The sequence below is a fragment of the Balaenoptera musculus genome, chromosome 20, assembly GCF_009873245.2.
Source record: "Balaenoptera musculus isolate JJ_BM4_2016_0621 chromosome 20, mBalMus1.pri.v3, whole genome shotgun sequence".
In the NCBI taxonomy this organism is placed as follows: Eukaryota; Metazoa; Chordata; class Mammalia; order Artiodactyla; family Balaenopteridae; genus Balaenoptera; species Balaenoptera musculus.
The window spans coordinates 7,659,219-7,682,325 of record NC_045804.1 but is presented as its reverse complement, the minus strand read 5'-3'; the positions used below and the strand labels follow the sequence as shown (position 1 = coordinate 7,682,325).

The 23,107-nt window shown below is 51.5% G+C and overlaps 2 protein-coding genes across 3 annotated transcripts; both read left to right on the top strand.

Moving 5' to 3' along the window:
* Positions 1–4,311: 4,311 nt before the first annotated feature.
* MRPL38 (mitochondrial ribosomal protein L38) lies at positions 4,312–9,435 on the top strand. The gene is made up of 9 exons (XM_036836183.1): positions 4,312–4,570; positions 4,687–4,866; positions 6,214–6,348; positions 6,428–6,636; positions 7,182–7,254; positions 7,425–7,470; positions 8,373–8,531; positions 8,717–8,853; positions 9,076–9,435. The coding sequence occupies exons 1-9, from the start codon at positions 4,504–4,506 to the stop codon at positions 9,210–9,212; spliced, it is 1,143 nt and encodes a 380-aa protein (XP_036692078.1). The 5' UTR covers positions 4,312–4,503; the 3' UTR covers positions 9,213–9,435.
* A 131-nt stretch (positions 9,436–9,566) lies between these two features.
* TRIM65 (tripartite motif containing 65) lies at positions 9,567–16,394 on the top strand. 2 transcript variants are annotated; one of them, XM_036836180.1, is made up of 6 exons: positions 9,567–11,388; positions 12,647–12,742; positions 12,989–13,222; positions 13,308–13,482; positions 13,620–13,685; positions 14,233–16,394. In XM_036836180.1, the coding sequence occupies exons 1-6, from the start codon at positions 10,753–10,755 to the stop codon at positions 14,805–14,807; spliced, it is 1,782 nt and encodes a 593-aa protein (XP_036692075.1). In that variant the 5' UTR covers positions 9,567–10,752; the 3' UTR covers positions 14,808–16,394. The 2 variants fall into 2 exon arrangements, with proteins under 2 accessions (XP_036692075.1, XP_036692077.1); XM_036836182.1 differs by lacking the exon at positions 13,620–13,685 and having other exon boundaries at positions 14,233–16,393.
* Positions 16,395–23,107: the final 6,713 nt, after the last annotated feature.

Here is a 23,107-nt window from a genome sequence, read left to right as displayed (position 1 = left end):
TCTAGAGCGGCTTCTCTCACCTCCCATCAGAGGGGACCGTCTGGGGAGCAGGAAGGTGGTGGAGGAGAGGGCAATGCCGAGTGGGGTGTGAGCGGGCACAGGTGCATCTCTGCTCTTTTAGAACAGCTTTCAGAGGGAGCTCATTTATATACGGCCTCTTGGACCCACTAAATTGCTATATTCTCTTTTTTTTTGGCCGTGAGGCTTGTGGGATCTTAGTTCCCTGACCAGGGATTGAACCCAGGCCCTCAGCAGTGAAAGCGCAGAGTCCTAACCACTGGACCGCCAGGGAATTCCCTAAATCGCAATATTCTTAATGATTGGATTCTTAGAATTTGCCATGGCTCATCAGAGTTTGAACCTATTTCTTGGAAACGTTTGCTCTGTAGGGCTGTTATTTGCTGTAAAACTGGCCAGGGCTGGGACTCTCCAGCCCCATACTCCCCTGGCTGGACCGCAGGCAAGAGAAGGGTGTGATTATCACCCCTACTTCGCAGATGAAGGGACTGAGACTCAGAGGTTAAATAATCTGCCAAAGGTGACGCAGCAAATAGCAGAACCTGATTTGAGTTCTGCTTGGACAGATTCCAAAGCCCCAGGCGCTCAGCCATATCACCGCTGGCTCCTTCTAGAAAAGCGTGCTGCACACGGTGCTTCTGTGAAGTAGAAGATCCCCAAGCCGCTGCTTGGGGTGGTGCCCACACAGAGGAGGGACGCATTCGTGTCGCATTTAGAAGCCTTGTTGAAGCTTGGAATTCAATCCTGTCAATACACACTTAACGAATTCCGACCTGTGTGAAGGGCCGGAGGTGGGTCTAAGGTTGGGCATAGCCTGGGAGCAGCTGGCATTTAAGCAGTCACCTGACAGATATGTGGGTGATCACAGGCACATGTTGGGGGAGGGTGCAGGGAGACCCAACGGGAATGAGTTTAGAATTAGGGGGCAGGTCGACGAGGCTCTGTATACCTTGTTAAAGTTTGAATTTTTATCTTCAGGGCAAATGGGTGTTCATTGAAGGGTTTTAAACAGGGTGGAACCATTTTTGTGTTTTAGAAAAACTACTGTGGCTTTGGGTGGAGACCAGACCGACCAGAGGGGGCAAGAGTGGGGACAGGGAAGCAGGCAGAAGGCTGTCTGCTGTGGTATTGGGGAGACAGGAAAGCACTGCGCCGGGCGTGGCACTGAGGGACCTGGTGCCTGACATGCAGGCAGGGTCAGGAAAGAAGACGTGTCGAGGCAGACCCCCAGGTTGCTGTCTTGGGCAACTGGGTGCCCATGGAACAGCCAAGTAGACACGTTCCACAGGCACTTAGTTACGATGACACATTACCCAGTGTAACTGCTCTGGATCCCTGTCACTGGCGTTAAGGTGTGGCAGGTGGCTTACACACCCCCTTTTCATTAACGTTCTCCCACGCCACAGGTGGGAGACAGCTGCACACAGGAGTGAGTGTTCTGTATCTGCTGATCTTTCTTTTTCCCTTCAAAATTATAAACAACTCCTCAAGGTCATAACCCAGATGTTCCCTGTAGAAAGAGAAATACTGGTGGAAAGTAATGATGATCAAAGACACTGGCTGGGCTAATACTTCCAGTTTCAAGAGTTATTCATGTTTATTATTTGCCTCAAGTCGATACAAGTGGGAATCCCTGCTAGGCCTTTCAAACAGTTAAAATCCCAGCAAGCCTCATTCTTAGAAGGTTCTAGGACAGCGAGAGAACAGGAATGTTTTTCAAAAGTAAGGAATAATGGAGAAATAACAGCCATCTGATTGACCAGCAAGCCCTATGCCTCTGCCCCGGAGGTCCCATGAGTCTTCATTTCTAGAGGGGCAGGCTGGGGTGGGGGTGGGTTTAGAGGCACGTAGAAGAGGATTCAGAAACAAAAGGAGAAGATAAAATAGCAAAGGAGGCCAGATTAAACACGCGCAGGACATTAAGAATATAGGAACCCCTGTGCCCCTCCCGGCCTGAGGCACAGTCCTGGTCTGCCCGCAACCTTCAGCTCTGCTCTTCGATCAGCAGAATTTCACAAATTAATAAGCAGTGCCTCCAGGAACTTCCCTGGCGGTCCAGTGGTTAAGACTCCGCGCTTCCACCGCAGGGGGTGCGAGTTAGATCCCTGGTCGGGGAACTAAGATCCCACATGCCATGCGGCGCGACCAAAAAAATAAAATAAGTAACATCTGAATAAAAATGAAAATATAAAAAATAATAAAAATAAGCAATGACTCCGTAAGGGCAGGACTGGGTCCTATGGGCCTTAACATATAGTAGCTGTGCATTGATGGGTGAATTGGCAGTGACAGTGAGTTTAGCTGTTTGGCTGCTGTTTATGAAAGCCAAATTCAAGGTGTGGCCACTTCCTGCTGGATTAAGAGACCCCTCATGCCATTTCAGTGTGAATGTGAGGGTCAAGCTTCTGCTAGTACCAGAGCAACTGAATGGGTCAGCAGCCCTGGTTGAGACATCAGGGAAGGCTTCCTGGAGGGACCACTTCACAGGGTCTAGGAGGTAGCCAAGCAACAGGGGGAAAGGTAAGGAGTGCAAGGCAGAAGTAACAGCATGTGCAAAGGTCCGGTGCCAGGGGGAGAAAAGTGCTGAGTAAGTGAAAAATGTGAAACCGAGTCCCTGTAAAACCGTGTTCCCTTACCGAGTTTATGATTAATCTCTCTATCCAAAACTTTATTCCCTTTCTTGTCTCCTCTGATCTCAATCCTGTGCTAACTGAACAGTAATCAACCAGAGTCAGATGACTAAAACTGCTGCTGTTGATAACATCGTTAATGTACTAAAATTGCTATTATTATAGATATTGCCGTTAATGTGCAAACTCAGGCCGTTTCTCCAGGGCAAGATGAGCTAACAGACCCCCAAGCCATGGACCACCTGGCCAGAGAGTCGTAAACCAGAAACATCCTGATTCCCAAAACTTCGATTAAGAAATGTAGGGGGCTTCCCTGGTGGCACAGTGGTTGAGAATCTGCCTGCCAATGCAGGGGACACTGGTTCGAGCCCTGGTCTGGGAAGATCCCACATGCCGCGGAGCAACTAGGCCCGTGAGCCACAATTACCGAGCCTGCGCGTCTGGAGCCTGTGCTCCGAAACAAGAGAGGCCGCGATAATGAGAGGCCCGCGCACCGCGATAAAGAGTGGCCCCCACTTGCCCCAACTAGAGAAAGCCCTCGCACAGAAACGAAGACCCAACACAGCCATAAATAAATAAATAAATAAATAAATAAAATAAAAACCCAAAGTTTAAAAAAAAAAAAAAGAAATGTAGGGACTTCCCTGGTGGTCCAGTGGTTAAGACTTCGCCTTCCAATGCAGGGGGTGCGGGTTCCATCCCTGGTCAGGGAGCTAAGACCCCAAATGCCTTGCAGTCAAAAACCAAAACATAAAACAGAAGCAATATTGTAACAAATTCAATAAAGACTTTAAAAGTGGTCCATATTAAAAAAAAAAAATCTTAAAAAAAAAAAGTCAAAAAACGATGATTAACCCCAGCTTCCTTTTTCCTCCCCTAAAAAAAAAAAAACACAAAACAAAACTCAAAGACCAAGTTGGGGTGGATCTGAGGTTTGTCTCCCACTCCCTTGCTTGGTGCCCTGCAATAAATCTACTCTGCTGCAAATCCAGTGTCAAGAGTCTGGCTTTCTGCATCACAGGCACAAGAGCCCTTTGCTGGGTTACAAACGGTTGGTGTCATGGAAGCTTGAATTCCAGAACAGAGGGACCAGAGCAGAAGCGGGTCCAGATCACCTGGGGTACCAAGTTTCATCTTGTTAGAACTGAATCCCAAGAACAACACAACCCTGAAAAGGTTTAGGCAAAGGCAAAAACTTGGAGGTGATCAAAAGCTAACACATATCCCACAGTTAAGTTCTTTATATATGTTAATTCACATTTAATCCTTCTAACAATCCTATGAGGTAAGCACTATTACTACGTGCTTTTTTCTTCCAAATGAGGAAACTGCAAGGGCGACAGCAAGGTCACAATCTGGAATCTGAACCCAAGTAGGAGGACTCCTGAATCCCTGCTCGCAACCCCCTCCCCTGCCCGTGCTGCCGGGGGTGCTCAGGATGCCGCCTTCAGGGACTGGGTGACCCTTGAGAGAGAGCAGCACCCAGAGCTCCGCAAAGCACCTACTTCGTTGAGCCGAGGCGGCTGCGGGCCCGGCCGACCGTCCCCAGTCTGTGCCGCCCCCTGGTGGCTGGACGCGGGAAGGGGTCCGGACCGCTCGCAGCTCCGCCTCGCCATTCACCGGTCACTTCCGGAGCCGGGGCGCCCGAGGTCCGCAGCCACCTCCCGGAGGGAGGAGCGCGGGGATCCCAGGAAGTAAGATTCCTGGGCCTATGAGGGGGCGTGGCTCCTATTGACGCTGGGGCGGGGCCTGGGGGCGAGGCCTCCGCCGTGCGCTCAGGCGGTGCTGCGGCCGCCTCTTCCGGGTCTTAGGAGCGGCAGTGGCGACGGCGGCGGCCGCGCCGGCCTGAGGGAAGATGGCGGCGACCTGGTGGCGAGTCGCGCTGTACGGAAGTCGGAGGTGGCGGGGCTTCAGCACCTCAGGTGAGGGCTCTTGGAGGTCTCCGTATAGCCGAACCCTGGGGATCGAGCCAGCTCCCGCCCCCGACCTCCGTGGGGCCGGGCCGGGGCCGGCATGACGTCCCGCTCTCTGCCCGCAGCCGCCCTGAGCCGCCGGACCGCTCCTCTGGGGCCGATGCCCAACGAGGTCATCGACGTGAGCAACCTGGAGCGGCTGAAGAAGTACCGCAGCTTCGACCGGTACCGGCGCCGGGCGGAGCAGGAGGCGCGGGACCCGCACTGGTGGCGGACCTACCGGGAGCATTTCGGGGAGGAGTCAGGTGCGGGGCGACCGGAGCTGGGCGGTGACCCCGCCGCCTTGGGACTTGGGGGGGGGGGCCCCGCCGGCGTCCTCCCCGAGCTTGGGGGAGGGGGCCTGCCAGCGTTCCCGTGCGCACCGGTGGCGGTTTAGTCCCACCAGGATTTTTCACCCCTTTCGGTCCCCCTACTTGGAACATTCCCTTCTGTCATTATTAGAGTTCCACCTTAGATATTTCTACACCTAAAGCCCTTTCCAGAGCAGCTCCCCACGGCCCAGTTCCGGGTTAGAACGCCCCTCTCTGCTCCTATAATACTGTTCATGTAGCCTTGGTCACGCCGTATCCTGACTCTTTTCGCTGCCTCCCTCCCAGTTTATGAGCTCCCTAAGGATGGGAATCCTGCCTGTCTTGACCACCATTGGATCCTTGCACCCGCACAGTGCTTGGCACGTAGGTGTGCAATACTTTGCTGAATTAAATTGAAAGCCCTGGGCAAGGTGACTCAGGGACCCTGCTCTTGAGAGACTTAACTACGCTTAAGGAGTTTGTTCTTTGGAAAGCATTTATGAAGGCATTTTAATGATGGTTAAGGGCACACATGTGGAATCTTATTTAAACCCAAGTCAATCTCTTGGGAGTGACTTCCCTGAGGTTCAGTTTCCTCAACTATAAAATAAAAAAGATTGTGTCTGTGTCACAAGATCGTTGTGAGGATTAAAGGATGCAGTTAATCGGAATTCTTAGACTAACGTCACTCCTGATGTGGGCTCAGTGTCTGTTTCTTATTGTCATAGTCTAACGTAAGTGGGAAAGGGTGTTGGATTGAAAGTTTTCTAGGGTCTTGCTCCTCAGAGTGTGTTCTGGGAACAGCAGCATGGGAACCATTACCTAGGAGCTTGTTAGGAATGCAGAGTCTCAGGCCCCACGCCAACCTGCTGATTCAGAATCTGAATTTGAACAAGTTTCCCAGGTGACTTGTGTGGTTTTGTGCATTAAAGTGTGAGAAGTGCTTCTTTCCTTCTGGCTTCCGCTCTGAATTCTGCCAGGTACACAGCTGCGAGTCCATGGCCAGCTGTGAACAGGCTCGAAGGTGCTCCCACCTACAATAGGGGCGACCATCCGCCCTCGATTTCCCGTGACCGAGACAGATGATGTAACCTGGTTTAGGGATCAGTCTCAAGTTGTATCCAGTTTGCTTAGCAACCGGACCCTGTTCAGGTCTGTGAAGCTGACCACACAGTATATTTTAGTTTTGTGAATTAAAGGGTAAGCTTCAGCAGCAGAGCTTGCCCAGGGAAAGGAAAGGTTTGGACAGGCAGCTTAACCAAGACCTGATCCCACTTTCTCCAACACACCTTCCCTCCCCAGATCCCAAAGACAAGATTGACATTGGGTTGCCTCCACCTAAGGTCTGCCGGACCCAACAGCTGTTGGAGCGGAAACGGGTCCTCCGGGCGCTGCGGGCCAACGTGGAGGAGGAGCGGGCCGCTCGCCTCCGCACAGGTAAGCCTTCCCAGGGGAGAGGGTCCTGGGTGTGTCCCTGCCCTGACCCTGCATCCCAGCTGGCATCATTCCTTCCCAGCACGCATCCCGCTGGAGGCAGTGAGGGCTGAGTGGGAGAGGACCTGTGGCCCCTACCACAAGCAGCGTCTGGCCGAACACTACGGCCTCTATCGAGACCTGTTCCACGGGGCCACCTTCGTGCCCCGAGTCCCCCTGCATGTGGCCTACGCTGTAGGCGAGGACGACTTGATGCCTGTGTACTGCGGCAATGAGGTCACTCCAACTGAGGTAACTGCTGGCCTGTGCCCCTCCCCGCCCTGTGTACACAGACGCATCCCACCGTGGGGCCACAGACAACAACTCCTTTTTGAAAGCATTTATAGAGGCGGTTTTTATGGTGGTTAAGGACGCAAGCATGGCATCTGTGTAGGCTGATCTGGGGTTTTCTTGTTCTCTGTCTCCTCTTTTTGATTTCCTGATAAACAACACCATGATACAGTAATTACAAAGAAGAGAATGTAAAATGAAAGGAAAAGAAGCTCCATCTTGGCATACTACTGTGACTGACCCTCTGTCTTCAGACTGTCCTCCTAGCCCCTGGTCATTGGCCTTCTTGTGGTTCAGATCTCTGCATAGTCAACTCTGTAGGGTTCTTTCTACAAGTCTCTCTTCACCCACCTGCCTCTCAAGGGGCTGTCATGGGCATTTGGTTCAGAAGGGACTCTCCTTTCTCCAAGGTTCCTCAGGCTCCTGACCTCCAGAACAAAGGTCTGTTTAGAACAGCTTGTCCATCCCTGATGGGGGTGACAGCTCCATCGTTCTTTCCCCACCAGGCTGCCCAGGCCCCGGAGGTGACCTATGAGGCAGACGAGGGCTCCATGTGGACACTGCTGCTCACCAACTTGGGTAGGTGTCTGGGGCTCACTGGGACTCCTGCCTCCTTCACCTCCCGTGAGCCAGGGCCCTGGGGAGCTGGGGGAGGGGCCAGATGGAAAGCTCCAGGCCCAGGTCCTTCCAAGGGAGGAGGTGGGAAGGGGCGGCAGTTCCCGCAGTCAGTGGGGTGTGTTTGTGTGCAGATGGACACCTGCTGGAACCGGATGCTGAGTATTTGCACTGGCTGGTGTGAGTACCTGGGGTAGGGGAGTGGGTCAGAAGCATTCCAGGAGGTCCTGGCATCCTGGAAAGAGCTGCACCTGAATTTCAGTCTTGGCTCCACCATGGATTAACCACCACCTCCCATCCCTGGAGGTGGTTCGTCACCTCTGCTTCCTGAGGGTGTCAGGGGCCCTGTGATCCAGTGGCTGAAGACGGGTGCAGAAGGAAAGCAGGCAGTGGGCCTTGGCCTCTCCCACAGGCCTCCTGGTCTCCCTGAACTCATTTCCTCACCTGTAAAACTAGGATGATGCCACCACATGCCTTAGCCACCCTGAGGGGCTCTGTGACAATCAGATGGGAAAGGAGTCCATGAGAGGCCTCTGGTACCTGTGGGCTGCCTCTTGTTTCCTCAGTGGCCTTTGGTTCTGAGCACCAGGCCAAGGGGAGGAGGGCAGGCATTTTTATTCAACTGCAGTTACCAGCCTGTGCAACAGGACCCTCTGGGGAGTTGTACCTGGGGCAGGTACAGCGGCCATCCCAGTGCCAGGCTGGGCAAACACTCCCTGACAAACCTAGAGGCTTTGGGAAACGGGGAGAGAAACAGCCCAAGGTCACATGGCTCTCCTGCGTGCACGGCTGTGGCATCCCACAGCTCCCCAGGGCCAGTAAACGGGCTGCTTGACCTAGTTCTCATCTTGACAGTTCCTGGGGCCCTTGTCGGCCTCTGAGCCCCTACTGTTCCCTCCACAAGTTTGCAGTCCATCCGAGGGTTTACAGAGCTCTACTTCCTACTTGATTGTACAACAGAGATCATTTTAGGGTCTCTCTTCCCGGGGAGGTATATCAATCTCTAGGGAGCACACGGGTGGGGATGTTCCTGCTGCCATCTCCCGCGAGTGGCAATTAACAGATGCTTTTCGTCCCACCAGAACCAACATCCCGGGCCACAGGGTGGCTGAAGGACAGGAGACGTGTCCCTACCTGCCCCCCTTCCCTGCCCGAGGCTCCGGCTTCCACCGCTTTGCCTTTCTGCTCTTCAAGCAGGACAAGCCAATCGACTTCTCTGGGGACACCCGGCCCTCACCCTGGTAATCTGTGCCCCTCCCCCCCACAGCTACCCCCAGCCTCAGGCCAGCTTCCCAGTGGTCAGTCTTTCTCAGTTCTCCTCTCTCGTAACTTGAACTGTGCTAGGCAGACCCTGAGGGGCTTCTCAGCATTGCCTGTGGGGCTCTGGTGCCCCCCTCCCCACTCTAATGCTTCTCTCTTCCTACAGCTACCAGCTTGCCCAGCGGACCTTCCACACTTTTGATTTCTACAAGAAACACCAAGATGCCATGACTCCAGCTGGCCTGGCCTTCTTCCAGTGCCGCTGGGATGACTCGGTCACCCACATCTTCCACCAGCTCCTGGGTAAGGGCAGAGTGGGCTGGGGGAGGGGGCGGCTGGCCTGAGCTCACAGACCTCTCCTGACTTGCCAGGAGGAGCGCCTGTCAGGAGAGGGCCACCAGCAGGCGTGCCACTCCTGGGGTGGGCTGGCTGGGTGGTGCCAGCCTGGGCAGTCCCACCTGGCAGACGAGAGAGGGGCTCAGGCCAGCAGCAGTCCACACACACGCCCCTTCACTCTTCTTGCAGACATGCGAGAGCCTGTGTTTGAGTTTGTGCGGCCGCCCCCTTATCACCCTAAGCAGAAGCGCTTCCCCCACCGGCAGCCCCTGCGCTACCTGGACCGGTACAGAGACAGTCACGAACCCACCTATGGCATCTACTGAGTGGCTGGAGTGCCACCCCCCTCAGAGAGTGGACTGGGCCTCTCAGGCCACCCTGTCAGGCTCTGCAGGTGGGAGCAATAGAGACACAGTGCCAAGGGGGCCAAGCATTGGGGTTCTCCGGCCTGCCTGAGTCAGCCCCTCTGCTGTCCTCCCAGCAGGCCCAGGGCTTGGGAGTGAAGAATGCTGGGGGGTTGCGGCTATGAATATATTGATTTTTGCTGTAGCTGGTCTGGGTCTGTGTTCTGGGAGCAGCCAGAGTGCCCCCTGGTGGGACTCTTGCTTTGTGGGTGGGAAGAAGGCTGCTTCCCACACCCCTCACCTCTGCTTCCTGAGGGTGTCAGAGGCCCTGCGATCCACTGGCTGAAGACGGGTGCAGAAGAAAAGCAGGCAGTGGGCCCTGGCTGCTCCCACAGGCCTCTTGAAAGAAATTTGCCAGCCCTGGGCATTGGCCCCTTGCCGGCTGTTCACAGGCTCCTGGCCTCCAAATGCTTTGAATAAGAAGCCTTGTCAGGTGGGGGCAAAGGCAGGTCTCAAAGATCTCTGGGCACGCCCCCTGCTCAGGACCCAGAAAGCTCCTGAGTGCTTGCTTGGATGGTTAGGGTATTTCTCCTATCTAAAAGCAAAGATTGCCTAGTAGCCAGTCAAGAGATCAATGCACCTTTTCCAGCAAGAGAAACTTCACATATTACCACACAGAAGACATAACATGCTTGCTGCATCGAAGGGAGAGGACGCCCTGCCTCAAAATTAGGCCAGCTCCTTTGGAAAGAAAGAGTTTAACCCTCCTCCAACTCACGCTGGCCCAGCACACACTACCCCAGGGCAGGTGGGTTAGCGGTCAGGATCCTTCTGTGCTCAGCTGCCGGGGAACCACCTCTAAAAAGTGAGGTTCCAGAACAGTTGGGACCTGCAAACAAGGAACTCTCCCCAGCAGAGGGCTGACACCTAGAGGGGATTCCAAGTGCAGTTGAAGCTTGCTTTGAGTTTCCATTAAAGGGGGTAGGAAGGAACCACTGTTTTTTGGTCTCTGTCTCTTGGTAACCAGAAATTTCCACCTCACTGTTTACCTTAAAAGAACCAAAATTAGGCATAACCTAGAGAAGGGAGACACCCTAATCCGGCAAGTGCCTGAAACTCAGCTTAAGGAAAAAGTGCAGCAGGGCCCCTCGGGTCAGGAGAGAGCATTTAATGAGCACTAGCTGTGTGCCCCATGCTCATTGCCAGGCACTACCATGTGCGGTCCTGTTCCATTTAATCGCCAAAACCCCTGGGAGGTAGATAACAACAACCCTTGTTGTTGTTAGTATTTGCATGAGATTTTCAGATGAGGGGCTCAGAAGAGGTTCCTGTGGTGGCCCTCAGCCAGGAGGAGGCCTGGAGGCCCGACGGGTTTCCCAGATTCCCTGCATGGGAGCTGCTGGACTGAGGATCTAGGGAAGCAGGATGGAGGTCCCAGAGAGTTGCTGGACCCCAGCTCCCAGCCTGGGGTGGTAAAAGGCAGGCAAGGGTGGCTCGGAGTTGACAGGGGCCGAGCACCGGAATGGGAAGCCAAGCCCGCAGCCGTCGGCGCAGGGTGGAGCGGGCGCACTGGGAGTGGCGGCTGGTCGGGGCGGAAGAAGGGCTGTCAAGTTCGTCTTCCCAGGCGGGTCATGGCTCCGCCCGCCGCACCCGCACCCGGGCGCCGGCGGTCCCTTTAAGAGGCCCCGGCCTTCCGCCCGCGCGCCTAGGGCCGCTCGCCGCCGCCATGGCTTCGCAGAGTGTGGAGGACTGGCTGACCTGTGCCATCTGCCTGGGGCTCTACGAGGACCCGGTGACGCTGCTCTGCGGCCACAACTTCTGCTGGGCCTGTATCCGGGACTGCTGGGGCCGCTGGGAGAAGGTGTGCCCCGAGTGCCGGGCGCCCTTCCCCTACGGCGCCGAGCTGCGCCGCAACGTGGCTCTGAGCGGCGTGCTGGAGGAGCTGCGCGCCCGGCCGGCGCCCGACCCCGGCCCCGGCCCCGGCCCCGGCCCCGGCCCCGGCCCCGGCCCCGGCCCCGGCGCGTGCTGCCCCCGGCACGGGAGGCCGCTCGAGCTTTTCTGCCGCACCGAGGGCCTCTGCGTATGCAGCGTGTGTACCGTGCGCGAGTGTCGCCTCCACGAGCGGACGCTGCTGGACGCGGAGCGCCGGGAGCGCGAGGTGACCCTCGGGCGACCCCGCCCTGCTCTCTGCACCCGGGCGGGGCTGGCAGCTTCAGCAGCTTCGCTTGGCCCTGTTTTTATTCTGGGTTGAAAGGAGGTGGTGGTCAGAAAACAGATGCTTGGAATAGAGATGTTAGAGCTGGTGACGGGTCCAGGGTGAAGTTACAGGGGTGAGTGGCTGAGATGGAATGAGGAGGTCAAGGAACCCAGAGCCAGAATGTTGGAGGATAATCCCTGTGGCTGCTGAAGGCACAGAGTAAGGACAGGATGTTACTGCTCGTGGGGCCTAAGACCTTGCAGTAAGCATCGAAGTTTGCGGTGGAGGCCAGCGGAGGACAGCAACAAGGAGAGAGGGAGGAACTGGTGGTACAGCCGGCCAGACGCACTGCAGGAGCCAGAATTTGGCGAGAGAGGGGAAGTGACGCTGGGGTGTGAGGGGCTGGATGTGTGCCCTTGGGGGAGAGTCAGGGTGAACCAGAAAAATCTGCCCTGCCCCCTCCTACCTTCAGCATGTTTTACTGTGCTGGAGGCGGTGAGGCCTGAACAGAGGCACAAGCGTTGCACTTAGGAAGACCTGATTACTTTGGCCAAGTTGGCAGCTTCTCTGACCCGTTTCCTCGTCTGTGAATCGGGGATAATATCAGTCCTTCTGTCAAAGTGTTGCCGGGACGAGAAGAATCAAGATAGGCTCTTGACCTGATACAGGGAACCAAATCCTAGCAGGTGCGCAGTCCTGAACTACGAGAGTACAGCATTTTGATCCTCGAGGAGACCAGACAGGTCACAACCAAATAGGGGTGCCCCCTTCCCCCTCATGTCCAAAGCTGGGCCTGAGGACTGGCCAGGCATTTGGAAGAACCCACCTTATACCTGCGCTGCACTGCCCACCTGTCAAAAAGCTTTGGTGCTTTGGGTCGTCGCCCCTTCCCCGCAAGGCTGCCTAAGCTCCCATTTATTGACTTGGCGTAGTGGGGGGCTGCTCCGCCCCAGGTTGCTCGTCTTCAGCCCAAGGCCTCTGCGCCACCCGTGCACCACCCTGCTCCCGGTGGGGAAGGGGCTTTGTCCAGGCCTCCCTGGGACTCTGACCCAGTTCTCCCGGGGCTTACACCAAGGCTGATGCTCTGCATGCTGGCCTCACCTGGGGTGGCATGAGGAGGGGATGCCCAGCATCTGCAGGTGTTTTGACTGGCTGAGGGGGGAACTTCACAGCCAGTCCTGGCCCCCTCTTGTCACTTGTCCCCCGGTGGGCACCACAGGCCCAGCTGAGAGCCACACTGGAGGTCGCCCAGCAGCAGGCCACCCAGGCTGAGAGCCAGCTACAGGAGCTGCAGCAGCGAAGCAGCCAGATCCAGGTATAAGGCCTGTCTGTTCCACGCCCCCCGTGTCCTCATGCTGTGTCCTTCAAGCAGCCACCGGCTGGTCCCTGCGACACTGGGCAGTAGGTATAAGCTGCCTTGAAAATGCCTCCTGGCAGCAGGAAAGGAAGGGCTGAATGGGGGGAGAGATTCCAGGGACCGTGGCTCCCCACATCCCCACCCCTCAGGCCAGCGGGCAGCCCAGGGCCCTGGCTACCCTCGACGACTCCTGTGCCCACCCAGAGCTCAGCCTGCACGCTGACCTCCGTGATCTCTGGCAAGTTCAGCCGCCTGCTGCAGGCCCTGGAGATGCAGCGGGACTTGGCTCTGAGGGACATCGAGGTGGCCAAGACACAGGCGCTGGAACAGGCCCGGGACGAGAAACAGCGACTGCAGGGCCACCTGGAGGCTTTGTCTTGCTGTGACCACAGGATTCGCAACCTCCTGGAGCAATTGGATGACCGGACCTTCCTCCAGGTACCGGGCCTTGGGGCGGCAGGGTGGGGGACCAGTGTGCCTGCCCCTCGTGCCCCGGCTTACTGCAGCTGTCCCCGGGGCTCAGGAATCACAGCTCCTGGCGCCCCCAGGCCCTCTAGGGCCACTGACTCTCCCGCATTGGGACGAAGATCAGCAGCTTGGTGGCCTGAAGGAGTCACTGAGCCAGCTGTGTGCCCTCCTCCTGGAAGAGGGGGGCCACCCCGGAGCACCAGCCGAGGCTGCTGACTTGGGCTCCATGGGTAAGGCTGACCCCAGATCTCTCTCTACCCCTCTGGGCCCAGCTGTTCTTCCCACTGGGGTGGTAATGGAGTCAAGGCCCAGTCCCCCATGAGCTCCCCTCCAGATCACTCCCCTAAAACACTGCTTTGCCCCCTAGAGGCCCCAGGTCCCCTGGCACCAGTCCCGAGCCTCGTTTGTCCACGGAGGAGGAAACTCTGGCAGAGTAAGAAGGCCCATCGAATGTGTGTGTGCACCTGTGTGAGCGTGTGCGTGCATTGTGCGTACACGTGGGTCTGTGTGTGTACACGTGTGCACTGTGCGCACGTGTGTGTGCGGGGCACGTGCTGTGACTGTTCTGTACAGGAAGTCTGTTTCACTCCCCTCCCTGGGGCTAGCCTCGCCCCCCTGCACACCTGTTGCAGGATGCACACCTCTCACATGTGCAGCCAGCATAGTGTTTAAGGAGATTCTGGGCACACAAATCTGGGATCGGTCACAGTACTTCCACTTACTACGAAGTTAGGTGACCTTTCTGAACTTTCGTTTTCTCATCTGTGAAACGAGGCTGATGGAAGGTTCCACCTCAGGGGTTGCATGGAGGGTCGGATGCTGAGACGATGTCCACGTTAGCTCAGCTTGCAGTCGCCCCGGCAGATGTCTAGCGATCTGCCCGTGGAGCTTCAGTTGCTGTCTCTCCCCTCTGGGGACAGGATGGTGGCCAGGCACAGGCACCCTTGCCCGCTCACCTTCCGTCCATCTCCGCCCAACAGATTATCGCAACCTGACCTTCGACCCCGTCAGCGCCAACCGTCACTTCTGCCTGTCTCAGCAGGACCGGCGGGTAAAGCACTGTCGCCAGCCCCAGGGCCCAGATGGGCCGGGCAGCTTCGAGCTCTGGCAGGTGCAGTGTGCCCAGAGCTTCCAGGCCGGGCGGCACTACTGGGAGGTGCGTGCGTCCAGCCACTCGGTGACGCTGGGCGTCGCCTACTCGGAACTGACGAGGCGCAAGCTGGGGCCCCACACGGACAACATCGGCCGCGGGCCCAGCTCCTGGGGGCTCTGCATTCAGGAGGACAGCGCCCAGGCCTGGCACAACGGGGAGGCCCGGCGCCTCCCAGGGGTATCAGGGCGGCTCCTGGGCGTGGATTTGGACCTGACCTCTGGCTGCCTCACCTTCTACAGCCTGGAGCCCGAGACCCAATCCTTGTATACCTTCCATGCCATCTTCGCCCGGCCCCTCTACCCCGTATTCTGGCTCCTCGAGGGTAGGACCCTGACCCTGTGCCATCGGCCCGAGGCCAGGCTCCCTCCAGGGCTCCAGGAAGGGGCCTCAGGGCTCAGCTGAGGAAGGCACGGGATGGAGCTCGGGGTCAGGACCAGGTGCCACCAGGCCTGTGGGCCCAAGAACTGCCCCAGCCCCTGGCCTGGGGGCCTGAGGCCACAGCTCTAACGGGACCATCGTTGGCCGGAAGACCGAGTCAGGACCAGGCACTTGGAGAGAGAGGTGGGTGGAGCCTCCAAACTGGAGTTTACCTTTCCAGCCTCTCTGAAGGGGACAGGGGCTAAAGGAAGTAAAATGGGAGCCCAGTTCTAGGCACTGCCTGGACCTCAGAGGCTAGTGCAGTGCCCAGGGCTCCTGGTCCTTTAGGAGAGCGAGTGTGGTGCGGGACACACCACAGAGTGGGACAGACAAAATCATACATGCAACAGCCCCAGTGTAGACCGAGGAACAAACGATTCCTAGAGGAAATCTTGGGAAAATTGACATTTACCTTTTCCCTCCTCATCTTTATCTCTTTTCTTTTGTTATTTTCCTTAACATTGGGTATATTTTGGTCTTTTTCTCTTCTACTTTGTACATCCTTGTGATCGTATTCTATAAACAATTGTGTTTTCTGCGTGTTTTATTTAACAAGCATTTTTCACATTGTTAAAAACTTTTCTCTGAATGACTACAGTATAGACAGTCATTCTAATGACGAAGACAAATTCTAATCAGAATTTGTTTACCCATTATTGGACATTTCAAAACGTTTTATTTGAGGGCTGTAAAAATATGGCCGTGATGACTATTTTTGAACAGGAAGCTTTGGCCATATTTATTGTTACGTACATAGGCTACATTTCCTAAAGAGGAATTGCTCAACAGAGAAACAATGAACACTTGAAGATTTTTTATTTTTATACAAAGGACCAAAATAAAGGAACCTCGAGTCAGGCCAGCTAGGGCCCCTGCCCCCCATCCCACCAGGCCAGCTGTTGTGGCAGAGCCTCAGCCGCTGTCTTCCCCACCTCATCCCCAGCCGGGGTGTGGGGATTAAGCACAGTCATTCGTGTAGGTGCCAGCACACTGCCGACTCCTTTTATTTTGGTTTTTGCTCTTCAGAACATGTTTCCGCGAAGATCCTTGTACATGTTTTTGCTTGTGTTTCTGGAAGTGAGGGTGCTGGGCCATAGGGGAGCAGTAGTTTTGTACTTGAAATGTTCCACTTCTTGATCTGGGTGGTGGTTCCAAGGGTGTTTGCTGTATAACTTTTCCCACTGCACACACACGTTTTATATACTCATGTGTAAGTATCTGACAATAAAAGTTTTATTAAAGGATAACACATACTCCAAAAATTAAAAAATATTTTTATATTTATATAAAGTGTACCTCCCTCCCCACATGGTAACCTGGCCCCGGCTGCTGCCACGGTTGCAAACTCCATCTTGGCGGCCTCACTCCTCAGCCGTGTGGCTCTCTGTTCAAGGGCAGGGCCAGGCCTCTGATTGGTGCAGCCTGGGCAAGGAGCTTCCAGTAAGATTCCTAAGGTGGGGAGGTCCCCAAACACGGGAAGGAGGTTGTGACACTGGGCAGCCAGCCCGACAGTGTGACAGCTGGGTTAACAGCAGGAGCTGAAAGGCCTGGCAGGGCGGGATGCAGGATTGGGCTGGCCAGGTAGCCATCATCGCTGGCTGTCCCGGCATACAGATTCTAACTGTCCCTCATGATCCCAGAGCCCCGACACCCGACACAAGTGTCCAGCTAGCCGAGCCCACGTTCTGAAAGGGGCAGAGAAAGGAAGAACAGCCCCTTTTCTGCTTCCGTGGTGGGAAGTGTCTTGGGTCATTTATTCTGTGGATTTACTTTTTTATTGGGTTGTTAGTCCTTTCCATGTTGTCCTGTGGGAAGGTTCTATATTGTGATCATTAACCTTTGTTTACATGTGACACTACTGCCATTTTTCTTTTTTTTTTGCCGTGATGCTTGTGGGATCTTAGTTCCCCGACCGGGGATCAAACCTGGGCCCCCGCAGTGCAAGCGCTGAGTCCTAATCACTGGACCACCAGGGAAGTCCCTATTTTTATAGAGTGCTATGGAGAAGTGCTTCCCAAGTAGGTCTGGAGGCAAGCATTGACAGATCTCCTGGACAGCTACTTCAGATTAAATTCGCTGGGTCCTCCTGATTCTAACAGGACTCTCCGCCTCCTCTCCAGGAAAAATGCCTTGGTGTAGAGGGAGAAAGAAGCATGGGCTTTGGGGTGTAACTTTTATAAAGAGGACACATTTGATGAGCCTAGGGGTGTTTCCAGCACCTCTGCCCCACTCCTCACAGTTTCTGGGCGTCTGTGAGGCAGAATCAGCAAGGTGGGCGCAGGGACAGAAAAAGAGCAGGGGAGGGCGGGAGAGATTTTAAAAGACAGGGGCCTCTGGGCCAGTGGAGTTGGAGGGAGTTGGATTGGAGGCCAGAGAGGGGAAGGGTAAAGAGAATAAGAGGCTGCTCTTGCCCAGGCAGGAAGGGATGGAAGGGAGCAGCGTGGTGACAATAGGAAATGTGGCTTCAAGTAACACGGGGCTGGAAGCTAGAAGACAATGGAGCCAGGCCTTTGAGACTCTGAGGGGGAAAGATTTCCATTTAGAATTCCATACACGGGACTTCCCTGGTGGTCCAGTGGTTGAGAATCCGCCTTCCAATGCAGGGGACATGGGTTCAATCCCTCGTCGGGGAACTAAGATCCCACATGCTACGGGGCAATTAAGCCCACGCACCACAACCAAAGATCCCACATGCCACAAGAAAGACCCGACACAGCCATAAATAAATAAATAAATATTAGAATTCCATACCCAGCCAAACTGTCAATCATGGGCAAAGCCTGAACCAAGACATTTGCAGACACTTTCGCATCTGTTCCCAGGAAGCCCCCAGAGCATCCACTTTTCAAAAATAAATCAATGAAGGGAAAGGGAGACCTGGGATCCAAGCAACGGGGAGCTCAACACAAAGGAGAAGCTAAATTCTTTATCTTTTGATAAAGAATCAAAATTTCCAGAAATACGAGCACAGACATTCACATATTCAAGGTTTATAAGCACGTGCTTTAGAGACGAGGAGGTAAGTGCTGGAAGAGATGGTTAAGAGTTGAACCTGGTTGTCCATGGGAGCAAGAATCTGGAGAAGGTGGGACATGGGACTGCCAGCTTTTGTTATAAGCCTCATTAAATTGTTTAGTTTTTAGATACTCTAAATATAGTACTTTGAAATAAACACAAGTGTTTTAAAGCACGTCAGTAGCATAAAGAAGAAGTGCTACTGTGGGACATGGCTTGGATCCCATTTCCATTTTTTTTTCAGAGATGCAAGCAAAGCTAGGTGTGGCTTGCTAAGTACTATCATTTGCTCAACTGCTTTTGCTTGTTTGTTTTTGTTTCTGTTTGACTTTGTTTGTTTTGTTTTTTTTTTGGTAGGCAGTACTGCAGCCAGACAAGGTCATTTATGATATGAGGTTTAGGATTACTTTCAGGTTGCACCTTCTGGGTTTAAATTCCACCTCCTCCACAGGACTAGTTATGTGACCTCTGGCAAGATATGTAATCTATTGGAATTCTATTTCCCCTCCTTCATGACAGTCCTGGCAAGGGCAGAGTGAGATGCAGGCGTCAGCAGAGTGTCGGTTACCCTTTCCCCTTAAGAGCCAATTCATTTCAAGAATAATGAATATATTGGGCAACTTAAAGCTACCGTAATGGAAATGAAGTATCAAGATGCCGCCACCCTGGCAAATCACATCTCCAAGCTTTCCTGAGGGAGCACATCTTCCTGAACAGGCTGTGGGGTGGGGAGCAGAGGGCTGGCTGGGACTCATTCCTGAGCACCCCCAAACCTGAGTGGCACCCTTCTTTCCCCTCCAGAACCAGGCGGGTCTGTGGTCTCAGCAAGCCCAGGCATCCTGGCTGCCAAGCTGCCGAGCAGGGTGGCGCTGATGCCTGAGCCTCTGAACCATTGCTGGGTCTTGGCAAACAAGGGACAGTCAAGATCAAGTGCTCCTTGTGGAAACCAACTTATGGAACTCATTACCCGCCTTCCTGCCAAACTAGGCACACCCAGCCTGGTTCCCTCTGCTGCTCTGCCCAGAAGATCTTTTCCCACCCTAGTTTCTGCATGCCTGAGCCCTAGCAGTCTGTGAAAGCCCAACTCAAATGCTACTTCCTCCATGCAGGCCTCCATGGTTTCCTGCCCTCCCCCCACTTCCCACAAATCCCCCAGGAGTGGATCCCACCTCTCTTAATACATAATAGATCTTAGTTTTCTTCTCTCTTTCCAGGAGGCTCTGCATAGCATCTTTCTAAATAAGACTTTTTTTTGGGGGGGGTGCTGTGCTGCAGGATCTTAGCTCCCCAACCAGGGATTGAACCCAGGCCATGGCAATGAAACTGCCAAGTCCTAACCACTGGACTGCCAGGGAATTCTCCCTAAATTAGACATTTTTAACCCAGGGTCTTAGGGGGGAAATTGTCTTTATTTTCACTGTCCTCTAACGGAAATTTAGCATTTCTATTACAAATGGAGAAAACACACTGCAGTGATGTTAGCAACAGCTGTGACTTGTCACCAATAGAAATTACAGATTTTTTTCAAAAAATACCTAGAGACAAATTACAATGAAAACACGATGATCCAAAACCTATGGGATCCAGCAAAAGCAGTTCTAAGAGGGAACTTTATAGCAATACAAGCCTACCTCAAGAAACAAGAAAAATCTCAAATAAACAATCTAAACTTACACCTAAAGGAACTAGAGAAAGAAGAACAAACAAAACCCAAAGTTAGCAGAAGGAAAGAAATCATAAAGATCAGAGCAGAAATAAATGAAATAGAAACAAAGAAAACAATAGCAAAGATCAATAAACCTAAAAGCTGGTTCCTTGAGAAGATAAACAAAATTGATAAACCATTAGCTAGACTCATCAAGAAAAAAAGGGAAAAGACTCAAATCAACAGAATTAGAAATGAAAAAGGAGAAGTTACAACAGACACTGCAGAAATACAAAGCATCCTAAGAGACTACTACAAGCAACTCTATGCCAATAAAATGGACAACCTGGAAGAAATGGACAAATTCTTAGAAAGGTATAACCTTCCAAGACTGAACCAGGAAGAAATAGAAAATATGAACAGACCAATCACAAGTAATGAAATTGAAACTGTGATTAAAAATCTTCCAACAAACAAAAGTCCAGGACCAGATGGCTTCAAAGGTGAAATCTATCAAACATTTAGAGAAGAGCGAACACCCATCCTTCTCAAACTCTTCCAAAAAATTGCAGAGGAAGGAACACTCCCAAACTCATTCTATGAGGCCACCATCACCCTGATACCAAAACCAGACAAGGATACTACAAAAAAAGAAAATTACAGACCACTATCATTGATGAATATAGATGCAAAAATCCTCAACAAAATACTAGCAAACAGAATCCAGCAACACATTAAAAGGATCATACACCATGATAAAGTGGGATTTATCCCAGGGATGCAAGGATTCTTCAATATACGCAAATCAATCAATGTGATACACCATATTAACAAATTGAAGAAGAAAAACCATGACCATCTCAATAGATGCAGAAAAAGCTTTTGACAAAATTCAACACCCATTTATGATAAAAACTCTCCAGAAAGTGGGCATAGAGGGAACCTACCTCAACATAATAAAGGCCATATACGACGAACCCACAGCAAACATCATTCTCAATGGTGAAAAACTGAAAGCATTTCCTCTAAGATCAGGAACAAGACAAGGATGTCCACTCTCGCCACTATTATTCAACATAGTTTTGGAAGTCCTAGCCACAGCAATCAGAGAAGAAAAAGAAATAAAAGGAATACAAATTGGAAAAGAAGAAGTAAAACAGTCACTGTTTGCTGATGACATGATACTATACATAGAGAATCCTAAAAATGCCACCAGAAAACTACTAGAGCTAATCAATGAATTTGGTAAAGTTGCAGGATATAAAATTAATGCACAGAAATCTCTTGCATTCCTATACACTAATGATGAAAAATCTGAAAGAGAAATTAAGGAAACACTCCCATTTACCATTGCAACGAAAAGAATAAAATACCTAGGAATAAACCTACCTAGGGAGACAAAAGACCTGTATGCAGAAAACTATAAGACACTGATGAAAGAAATTAAAGATGATACCAACAGAAGGAGAGATATACCATGCTCTTGGATTGGAAGAATCAATATTGTGAAAATGACTATACTACCCAAAGCAATCTACAGATTCAATGCAATCCCTATCAAATTACCAATGGCATTTTTTACGGAACTAGAACAAAAAATCTTAGAATTTGTATGGAGACACAAAAGACCCCGAATAGCCAAAGCAGTCTTGAGGGAAAAAAACGGAGGTGGAGGAATCAGACTCCCTGACTTCAGACTATACTACAAAGCTACAGTAATCAAGACAATATGGTACTGGCACAAAAACAGAAATATAGATCAATGGAACAGGATAGAAAGCCCAGATATAAACCCACACACCTATGGTCAACTAATCTATGACAAAGGAGGCAAGGATATACAATGGAGAAAAGACAGTCTCTTCAATAAGTGGTGCTGGGAAAACTGGACAGCTACATGTAAAAGAATGAAATTAGAACATTCCCTAACACCATACATAAAAATAAACTCAAAATGGATTCGAGACCTAAATGTAAGACTGGACACTATAAAACTCTTAGAGGAAAACATAGGAAGAACACTCTTTGACATAAATCACAGCAAGATCTTTTTTGATCCACCTCCTAGAGTAATGGAAATAAAAACAAAAATAAACAAATGGGACCTAATGAAACTTAAAAGCTTTTGCACAGTAAAGGAAACCATAAACAAGACGAAAAGACAACCCTCAGAATGGGAGAAAATAGTTGCAAACGAATCAACGGACAAAGGATTAATCTCCAAAATATATAAACAGCTCATGCAGCTCAATATTAAAGAAACAAACAACCCAATCCAAACATGGGCAGAAGACCTAAATAGACATTTCTCCAAAGAAGACATACAGATGGCCAAGAAGCACATGAAAAGCTGCTCAACATCACTAATTATTAGAGAAATGCAAATCTAAACTACAATGAGGTATCACCTCACACCAGTTAGAATGGGCATCATCAGAAAATCTACAAACAACAAATGTTGGAGAGGGTGTGGAGAAAAGGGAACCCTCTTGCACTGTTGGTGGGAATGTAAATTGATACAGCCACTATGGAGAACAGTATGGAGGTTCCTTAAAAAACTAAAAATAGAATTACCATATGATCCAGCAGTCCCACTACTGGGCATACACCCAGAGAAAACCATAATTCAAAAAGACACATGCCCCCCAATGTTCATTGCAGCACTATTTACAATAGCCAGGTCATGGAAGCAACCTAAATGCCCATCGACAGACTAATGGATAAAGAAGTTGTGGTACATATATACAATGGAATATTACTCAGCCATAAAAAGGAACGAAATTGAGTCATTTGTTGAGACCTGGATGGATCTAGAGACTGTCATACAGAGTGAAGTAAGTCAGAAAGAGAAAAACAAATATCGTATGTTAGCGCATATATGTGGAACCTAGAAAAATGGTACAGATGAACTGGTTTGCAGGGCAGAAGTTGAGACACAGATGTAGAGAACAAACGTATGGACACCAAGGGGGGAAGTGGCGAGGGGGGTGGTGGTGGGATGAATTGGAAGATTGGGATTGACATGTGTACACTAATATGTGTAAAATAGATAACTAATAAGAACCTTCTGTATAAAAAATAAATTAAATAAAATTCAAAAATTCAAAAAAAAAAGAAGTTACAGATTTTTCATAGCACATTACAGAGGTGACAGAGAACTTGAAATATGTTTACATTCATCACTATTTCAAAAATACAGTAATTCTTAGGCCTCCATCAGATCTTGTTATTTGTTCTTGTGTTAAAGAAACACATATATAACTTTATCGCAAATTTGTTTTCTTTATATTTTGAACCTGTATTTCAATGTAATTGGTTGCCATGGAATCTTCTGCATTTTATTTTGTGCATTTAAAAGCATTATTCTGCTACCATACGACCCAGCAATCCCACTACTGGGCATATACCCTGAGAAAACCATAATTCAAAAAGAGTCACGTACCAAAATGTTCATTGCAGCTCTATGTACAATAGCCAGGACATGGAAGCAACCTAAGTGTCCATCATCGGATGAATGGATAAAGAAGATGTGGCACATATATACAATGGAATATTACTCAGCCATAAAAAGAAATGAAATGGAGGTATTTGTAATGAGGTGGATGGAGTTAGAGTCTGTCATACA

What these genes read in the sequence shown, in the direction of transcription:
- MRPL38 (XM_036836183.1), top strand. Translation starts at nt 4,504, where the DNA reads ATGGCGGCGACCTGGTGGCGAGTCGCGCTGTACGGAAGTCGGAGGTGG. An exon ending in ATGAGGTCACTCCAACTGAG is followed by an intron (nt 6,637 to 7,181) that starts GTAACTGCTGGC and finishes TTTCCCCACCAG; the next exon opens with GCTGCCCAGGCCCCGGAGGT. An exon ending in ACTGCTGCTCACCAACTTGG is followed by an intron (nt 7,255 to 7,424) that starts GTAGGTGTCTGG and finishes GTTTGTGTGCAG; the next exon opens with ATGGACACCTGCTGGAACCG.
- TRIM65 (XM_036836180.1), top strand. Translation starts at nt 10,753, where the DNA reads ATGGGAAGCCAAGCCCGCAGCCGTCGGCGCAGGGTGGAGCGGGCGCAC. An exon ending in CGGAGCGCCGGGAGCGCGAG is followed by an intron (nt 11,389 to 12,646) that starts GTGACCCTCGGG and finishes TGGGCACCACAG; the next exon opens with GCCCAGCTGAGAGCCACACT. An exon ending in AGCGAAGCAGCCAGATCCAG is followed by an intron (nt 12,743 to 12,988) that starts GTATAAGGCCTG and finishes GTGCCCACCCAG; the next exon opens with AGCTCAGCCTGCACGCTGAC.